The 8968-nt window shown below is 52.0% G+C and overlaps 1 protein-coding gene across 1 annotated transcript; it reads right to left on the reverse strand.

The window, feature by feature from the left end:
- Window positions 1-6262: 6262 nt before the first annotated feature.
- On the reverse strand, window positions 6263-8640 carry PCLAF (PCNA clamp associated factor). Its single transcript, XM_086471796.1, has 4 exons — window positions 8598-8640; window positions 8344-8421; window positions 8108-8264; window positions 6263-6359 (listed from the first exon to the last, which is right to left on the reverse strand). The coding sequence occupies exons 1-4, from the start codon at window positions 8638-8640 to the stop codon at window positions 6302-6304; spliced, it is 336 nt and encodes a 111-aa protein (XP_086327922.1). The 3' UTR covers window positions 6263-6301.
- Window positions 8641-8968: the final 328 nt, after the last annotated feature.

Consider the following 8968-nt stretch of genomic DNA (forward strand, 5'->3'; position numbering starts at 1 on the left):
CGCGTTCCGTTGCTAGGCGGAAGTGGCGCCCGGCGCGGCGGCGGGCAGGCCTCGGCGGGGCGGCGGCCGGGAGGGGGGCCCGGCGGGGCTGAGCGAGGAGGGCAGCGAGCAGGGCCGTGAGCAGGGCCGTGAGCAGGGCCGTGCCGGGGCTCAGCAGCCCGCCGCGCCGCAGCCCCGCTTGCCCCCGCCGCGAGCCGGCGCGGTGGGGCGAGGGGGACACCGGGCTGTGGAAGGGGAATCTCTACCCAGAAAGCGAGGGGATAAACTGGAGACCTTGAACGTGGCGATGAATCGTTGTCTCGAATCCCCTCCGCCTGCAGCGCCTCCGTGCTACTTGAAACAAGGGCTGGGAGGCGCTTTCGGAGGGAAAACGCAGCTCTGAAACACCTCACGTCCCGCCAAAAGCTCAGAATTTCCCAGCTTTTAGTAGTCACCAAGGAAACGTGGCAGGACAGGAGGAGCAACCCGCTGGGGGTCATCACCCCAACGCTCCCAGGTCACTTCTGGTGAAGAACTTGACGTTTGCCAGGTTGATGTTTCAAAACTGCAATATTGCTTGAAAAAGGCTAAAAAACACCCGGAGGAAAAACAGTGTCCCTGGCATGTGGCCCCCGAGCCCACAGGCAATCTCATGTGGCCACACAAGTCACAGCTTGTTCGTACGTAGCCCCTTGAATGAGCCATGGGTTAATTTTGAAAAGTCACCTGGGAAACCTCTTTACAACCAGAATTTAGGCATTTAAACGATGTATTTTTCCTCACTACATTGTATTCCCGAGGCCAGGCTTGTAAATTTCCCCTGTCGCTGTAATTAAGCCCAGTTTTAGTAAAACTTGCTAATATTTCACTTTAGCTTTTTTGCTCACTCTTTCAATATACCTGTGCAGTCCACCGACTCAGTTACAATATTATACCTTTAAGTCATCAATATTAATATCATGTATAGAATGTCTTAATCCAGCCACTCAGACAGCCTGCCCTGGCACTGTCACGTGTAAGGCTATCCCAAGCCTCGGCTCTGGGATGAGCTTATTTTGCACTTTTTGTCTCTTTGTGATATTACTAATGAAAAAAACCCTACTACTAGTGTCACCCCATCTTTGACAGAAGAAAAAGGCACTGGGGATGAAGTGCTTCCACAACATTAAGATTCAGCACTCCCATTCTTTAAGTGCCATCAGGAGAAAACGGTACAGATCCACCGAAGCAGCTGATGTTATCCCGGAGCAGGACATGCATCCCCAGAGGGCTCAGGGACAGCCGCATCCCTGTTTGCATTTTGAAATACGCTTCATCATCCCAATTCTCCCCATTTCTGCTCTGAACAATCCGGGAGCTCCCAAGGAGTATCTGAATTCTAAAAAATTCTTAATCATCAAATAATTTTAGTCCAAGTAATTCTTTTGGTAAGTCATATTGAACATGCACACCTCATTAGCCCTGTGACAATCCGCTGAGAGTTTATCAGAATGGCCCCTGTGTTGAAAGATGTACGAGGTGAAGGGAGCTTGCAGCTGACCCAAAAATATTTTGGGTGGGTTAGAACCACCCCACCGGAGGTTTTACAGGCCGACACTCAGCTCCTGATCCTCAACAGAGACAGGTGAGAAGCCGGACTGATTCCCAAGCGCTTTATTAACAACAGAAGTGAAACGTCCTGCTTTTACTCTTGAAACCGCTGCAGCGTCTCGGGCTGGGATGAAGCGGCCCGTTGCCGCGGGGCAGCCAGCTGGAGCTGGTGGGCAGGACAATACCCCTTTGTCCGGGGCAGCGGGAAGGACAATGAAGCTCCTGTTCAGGATCAGGCACAGGGAGGCACCACCCCGGCACAAGCGCTGGAGCAGTGTGGGCAGCAGGGACACAAGCGCAAAAAGACCTGGGGTGATGCTGGCTGTGAGCGTGAAAAGAGAAAAAAAACAAAGTCAAAGCAAAACCAAAGATTAAAAGAATGTTTTTTGGCAGGGGAGTGAGAGCTGAGGAGCAACCACGTAAAGCGAGAAGGTACCAGAGTCTTGTTCTTCTCTCACCCAGTGAAAAGAGCCCCTGTAATCATTCAGTCCAGAGCAGGAATATACCTGAACAGGTTTGGCATTTACCAAAATTATCAGCACTCCTGCGCGAGAAGGTGTCCTGTGCAAAGCACAAGGAAGCAGCACCTGAACTGAGAACAGCGGCAGCTGCAGTGAGGAGGCTTTATTTCAAGGACTGGCAAGTAAAAAAGCCAGAGATATTAAGTGGATGTCGTACACGCCACGGTGCAGCATCGTCTGGTAACGGCTTGATTTCAGGTAAAGCCTTGCAGGTCAGAAAAAGAGATGAAAACCCCTCATCTGGGGGATGAGGTCCCTGAGGTTTCGTGTTGGATTTCCCACAGTGGGGTGAGAGGGCAGTAGCCCGGCAGCTGAGGGCCCTTTCCCCCCTCCCCTCTGTCTGCATCCCCGCAGCAGGGACATCTGCTCTCCCTGCCGAACAGCTGCCCCCTGGCACAGCCCCGGCTGCGGGAGAGCAGAAGGAGATCCTTCCAGCCCGGCCTAGCTAGATCCAACAGAAACGTTCTGTTTGTCCTGTTTCGGACATGAGGGCAGAAAGAATTCGCCAGGAAAAGCTTGAAAACGCTCTGGAGCAGCAGGACTTTGTGATTATCCCACGTTACTTGAAGAGGAAAAAGGCCGTGGGGATGGAAAAGGATGGGGTCTGTCCCATCACTCTCTATTGCCCAGACAAAGACAATTTTGCCCCCTACAATTTAAAATACAACATATTACATGCTCGGGATTTTTTATCTTCTAACCACTACCGTCTCCTCTCCCAAACACCCTGCTAGTGCTCGTTCTGCAGCTGTTTCTGGAGCATCCAAGAGCACTGACTGAGACACACGTTCATGCCAGCAGCAACCCCCCTGTGCTCTCACCCCACCTCCACATCCCTCTTGCCTGCTCTCCCCCAGTGCTGCCCCTGGCCCTTGTCCCCCTTCCCACGCCCAACATCACTGCCCATCCAGCAGCGGCTCAGTCCAAGCCCCAGCACAGAGGGAGAAGTGGCATTTTGACCATTCCGTGGGGAAACAGCCCTTTTCCCAGGGGAGAAACCTCACTTCTGCTGGCCTGGGTTGGCTTGAGCAACGTTCAAGCAGCCAGAAGCAGCAATGAACTCACTGGCAATGTAGATCCATCCAACATCCCCCAGGAAAGGTCCGAGTGCCCACAGCCTGCGTCAAAAGGAGCTCCTGGACCTTTTGGGCGTGGGTGGGGGTCCCAGCTGAGGCCGTTCAGGGCAGTTCGATGCAATGATGTAGCCGGTGAAACGGCGGGTGATTTTGGTGGTGCCGTTTTCCCGGGGAGACCATTACCTGGCGAGATAACACTGACTCTCAGGAAATAATGAGCAATTTCAGTCTCTCATCCATGTAATTACATATTCCCTGCACGTTACCTAAATAAATAAACTGGAAGAAGGCAGAATGAGCATTGCCCTGGCCCAGTCCAGCGTTTGGTAGCTGGAGATGCTGCTGACACCTATTGTCAGCTCCGGGTAGTTATTTTTTAAGTGGATGCTTGTAAGTGTATTAATAAATTGAGATGAATAAATTGGTCAGTGCAGGGTCATGGCGGTGGGTCTTACTCGTGCTGGCAGGTCTCAGCTTGCTCCCGTTTTCCATTTTATAAATTAAATTGAAAATCCTAATTACAGAGGGCGTTCACGGGCACCAGGCTTTAGCTTTCTTGCCTTGCTAAAAGATCAGGGAATTGTGGGGTTCATATGGATTTAACCAAAATAGCATCATTATCAAATAATTCTTTAAACTTACAAGAAATGAGCTCAAAAGTGAAAACGACTTTGTAGTAATAATAGTAATAACAGCCGACTGGATTTCCAGCTGGTTGTTCCTCCACACTACTACACTTTTTGCCCTAAGACTCTAGAAATCCCACTGCACAGGGACAACCGCCGTTACACGGCGTAGCATTACACCAAGTACAGTGATACAATCACTTTGTCCTTGTCATAAATTTATTTTCAACACCATATGTGACCCTTCTTTACCACATTAAACTTTTGCTATTGCTTTGCTAATTGTATTGCTGGAGTAAAGCATTTGCAGTGATAGATGTGAATTGCTCAGGAATGTCTCTGGGGTGGCACAGTGAGGGTATCGCTCCCCTGCAACCAAACACCTACAGACCTGCAAAACACAGCGCCACGTTAAAGAGATTTCTTTTTTTATCAGAGCAGCAATAGCCAAACAAAACACAACAGGCAAGCTTTTGGATGTGGAAACTTCTACAAGTCTTCAGGGTCTTATCTATAAATTTTATTTCTAGTTGTCTGGAGCTCTTTTCCTTTATCTCTCTCTCCCTCTTAGATTTTTTTTCCTCATGGTCAGAACAGCTGGCTGCTGTTCCCATTTCCCCTACAAAGCCAAACTCAAAGGTCAGCAGCAGCTGGAGCGAAGTCGGCTCTCCCAGCCCCAGTGCAGCAGCCCCACTCACACGCTGAAGGTTCCTCTCCCATATTCCCACTGGGACGGGAATGCACCCAAGCAAACATCTTTTCCTGCTTTTTACCCAGAAACTGCTGTTCTGTGAAAAAACTTTGGGCCTTGGCTCTAAGATCGCAGTTCCTGATGTAAATATTAGGGTTTTCTTTCACCAGTGCGGAGTGAGCATATTTATTCATTAGAAGCAAAAGTGGGTTTAGCGGCTCCTTAGCACCAAGTTTTGCTCTTTTATGAGATTTTACAGCAGGGCAGATGTGTACCACACAGGCAACTATTAGATCCTGAGCTCCTTTTGTGCACATTGCATCCTTCCACGGCCTCTTACGTTCCTGCTGCATCAGATTGTAACTTTTTAATGATGCAGACGTCAGAGCGATCCAGAGCTTCTTCACCGGCGCTGGCCTGGGAGAACAGCCCTGATTGAATTTTGTCAAGGGTAGCTCTTAGTCCTTCTCCCTTCCCCAGCTCGCAGCCCTCACAGGGCGGCTAAACACGACTAGCACAGGAGTCGGTGCAGGTGACGTGCAGATCTGATAAGAGCGCAGCGGTTTTTGCTGGCTCCCAGGCAGTTTTGGAGGACGAACAGCGGCTGAGGACCACAGCTACCTTGGAAAGTCAAACAGCAAAGGGAAAGCAGAGAGACCCGCTCCCGGCGCCTCCGCAGCCACGGGACGTGAAGCAGTGCAGGCACCGCTCTAGCCACACTGCAATTCAGCACCTTATCTTACTGGCACTGTGCTTCAGTTGGCTAAAAAACAATCAGGAAGTAAGGTCTTTTTGTTATTTTGTGTGATGTCAGAGGAAAGAAGCCTGTAGTTTGTACAGCACATGATCACAAGCTCGTTCCCCTGAATTTCCATCATTTTTTTTTTTTAATTTCTATTTCAAAGAAACCTTCACTTGCTGCCCCTCGTTCAAAGCAACTCAAACTGCTTTTCTATAACAGTCTTCCTTCTTATTCATAGACCTTTTAGGAAGAGGCTTTTAGACAGTGATCCCCACGATAAATATACCAGGCTGATCTATGAGAGCTGCTGCTAAATCCTCCTTGTGTGCAAACACTCACATTTTCATCAGCCAAACCCTACTCTGATCACTTCTGGTGCTTCTAAGAAAAAGTAGAAGCACAACCCTTGAGAGTAAGACCCATCACTTCTTTTCCACAAGACCCCACTCCTACAAATCATCCCAAAAGTTGTGTGGCAGCCTCAGGCACCCCACAAGAGCAAGTTTTATTTATTTGGAGCAGTTTATCGCTCCCCAGGCTGTCAGGGGTTTGATTCGTTAGAACAACCCAGTTTGTTTTAATTAAACTTCACCTCTAAACCATAGCAAGGGACAGCTGCCCTTCCACCTCACCGGTGTCTTCTCAAGTCCAGCTTTCCCTTCTTCAGACAAAGAGACCATCATTGACAGTTTTTACTTCAACAAAGACAAGACACAGATGTATTTTCAGAGTGCTTCGGTGTATTAGAAAACTGAGGAGCTGCTTTCTAAACACAGAACAAGTCTTGGACAAGCACAAGGCAATCAAAAGATAAAAGCTGCATGGTACGCAGGAGTCACCGAGGAACTCAAGGAAACCAAGATAAAAATTAAAACAGTGACTTATACTGAACGCTAAGCTTCAAAAAGTCTATTTTAATTTCACCACGATGTTCTTGCAGTCTCTCAAACTACTTGTCATTCTGTACAACAGCTGAACACAAGCCCTAACAAATTAAAAGACTACACAAATATACAAAAAACAGCTTGAGCATAGGAGTCACGTAGTTTGGCATTAAAGTTGGGGTCAGATCACGTCTAGCCTTTGTCAGAGGATTCGCCGTCTTCTGCAGGATCTGGTGGCAGGGGGCGAGCTCTGTGAAAGCATTATCAATTCAAAAGAGTCAGCAGAACTCAACTCCTGTTTGAAAGGCTAAGAAGCCCTTTTCCTAGAGGCTGGGTGACCTCAGGGACTTAATTAGCCCCAGACTGCACCTTGAGACATTAGGACTAACACCAGCTCCTTCATCCTCAGTGCCAGAAGCCCAGATTAACCAGCACACACCTTTCAAGCCGAAAAGCCTACCTCAGTGCAGAACACATCGTACACAGACACATCCTCGGCCGTTTTCTGTGTGTCCTCCTCAATCCAGAGGCCACATGCAGGTTCCACATCATTTCTAGGAAAATTCACCTCCCATTTCACACCTGAGTTTCAACCTACCTTACCCGTGCGACTGGAAAACCCAAGTTGTGCAGTTAAGCGAGTACAGCTCGTGCTTCTTCCAGAACATTCTGGGAAGCTGTGAGCTGGTTTGGAGGCGGTGCTGTGTTCTCGGCAGGGTGATCACCACCTGGTCCTTACCCAGCTGAACAAATGTCAGCCGGAAGAGATGAAAGTTTTGCAGCGCTACAGCACACAGCTTTTGTTTCTCCAAGAGGTAGAGCGCGTGCTTAAAAGTCTTTGTTTGCTTGTCCTTCAAGACAATCTAGGACTAATTCTTATGCACCCTCCCCAGACAGTTTAGGATTATGTATATTTGGTGAAAAATCAAAACCTTGGCAATTGAGAACCGAGTGTCTGCAAGGCAATGTTTCACACCGCTGCCTTTTGAGTCAGTAGTGCAGCCTATGAGGTAATCTATGAAGTGTCAGCTTGGTAGAGCAATTTCTGACGTGCAGAAGTCGCTACCAGTCTTCTTAAGCTTTTCTGAAACAGAGCTGACAGCCACAGAGCATCACATCACTCTGATCTGTATGCAAATGAAGCATGTCTGAGCAAAGAGAATTTGCCTGACCTACTCCACAAAATCCCCATGAGGTCAGCACAGACAGATGCTGCGTGTTACCAAACTTTGCTGAGAAACGTTATTTCAGTGAGGAAAGGGAGGTTGAGACACAACGACAACTTTTTAGTGGTCGCTTCCTCCTTCAAAAATAAATTGTAGTTTCAAAGCAGTCGTGCAGGAAAACCAGTCACAATGTTTCATCCAAGGGCGCACTGACAGTGCTCAGTGCCCCCTCGCAGGCAGCCAGGCACGCCACTCTTAGTATTGTTTGGAAACGCCAGGGATTTTGCTGTTTGATGTCAGCCCCCAGATCACACTCTGACAATACCGGTGCACACTTTAAGGCAACGCCTGGGAGCACCAGCTGCAGCGATGACAGCTGCGTGCCTCGCTGCTGCTCTGCAGGCGGTTTTAGCTCTCTGACATACTTCAGACAGCTTTTTTTTTTTTTTTTTTTTTTTTTTTTTAAAGGAAGCGAACATTAATTTCAAGCAGCACGTCCCAAGAGCCGGGCTACAGGTGACCACCGGAACCCCTCCAGCGTTCAAAACCCGTCCGCGTTGCACTTTGCCTCTCTGATACGCCGGCCCCTTCCCTGCCCGTTCGCCCCAAGGTACAACGCTCCCCCACCTCCTTCAGACCCATCTCGGTGCAATTTCGGTTTGTAGGGACGTGCGGTGCTTGTTTCTAAGGCTGAGAGGAACCCAGCCATTCAATACGCTCCTGAGAAAGGCCCAGAAGTTTACGGAGTGGGCTGACGGCAGACGGGGACTGAGGGGAGAGAGATGGGGGCTGCCTCCCCCAGCCCCCCGAGCCCCGGGGGGCCAACACCTACTTTTTGGCAGCCGGCCTCAGGCCGCTACTCCTCGCCGCCTCTCCGCCGGGCGCCCGGTTCTCCTTCTGCGCCAGCCGCAAGAACTCCCCGATGCCTCTCTGCCAGGCGGGGACCGGCCTCACGCACACCGGGTTCCCCCCGACACGGCGGCCCTCGCCTGCGGAGAGTGGCCGTCAGCCCCGTCGCAGGCCGAGCGGGGAGGGAGGGGGCGAGTCCCGGCCGCGCCCCGCTCTCACCTCTCTTGGCGGCCGGCGACGGTCCCGCGTTGGGGCTGCTGGAGCCCAGCACCTTCCGGGGAGCCCGGGCGGCCAGCACTGCGGAGGAGAGAGAGGGAGCGGGGAGGGGAGAGCGGGAGCGGGGAGGGGAGAGCGGGAGCGGGGAGGGGAGAGCGGGAGCGGGGAGGGGAGAGCGGGAGCGGGGAGCGGCGGCTCCGCAGCGCGCGCGCGCGCGCGCGCGCTCGCTCGCGCCCCTCCTGCCCGGCCCGCCGCACCTTTGCGGTAGGTCCCGCCGCCCGCCGCCTTCGTCCGCACCATCCTGCCCCCGCCCGCCGTCGCCCGGCCGGCGCGGGAGCTGCCGCTGCCCGCGGGGGAGCGCTATTGGCCAGAGCCCGCCAATGGCAGCGCGCCGGGTGCGGGCGACCGCGTCCTTCCGCTCGCGTCAGCCCACTCTTCTCGCACCAGTCCCCTCAGCCCGCTCCCCTCGGACCGCTCCCCTCAGCCCGCTCCTCTCGGACCGCTCCTCTCAGCCCGCTCCCGCCACGACCGCTCCCCTCAGCCCGCTCCTCTCGGGCCGCTCCCCTCAGCCCGCTCCCGCCACGATCGCTCCCATCAGCCCGCTCCTCTCGGGCCGCTCCCGCCACGA

This window comes from Leptosomus discolor, chromosome 11 (genome assembly GCF_034619465.1).
Source record: "Leptosomus discolor isolate bLepDis1 chromosome 11, bLepDis1.hap2, whole genome shotgun sequence".
Taxonomy (NCBI): Eukaryota; Metazoa; Chordata; class Aves; order Leptosomiformes; family Leptosomidae; genus Leptosomus; species Leptosomus discolor.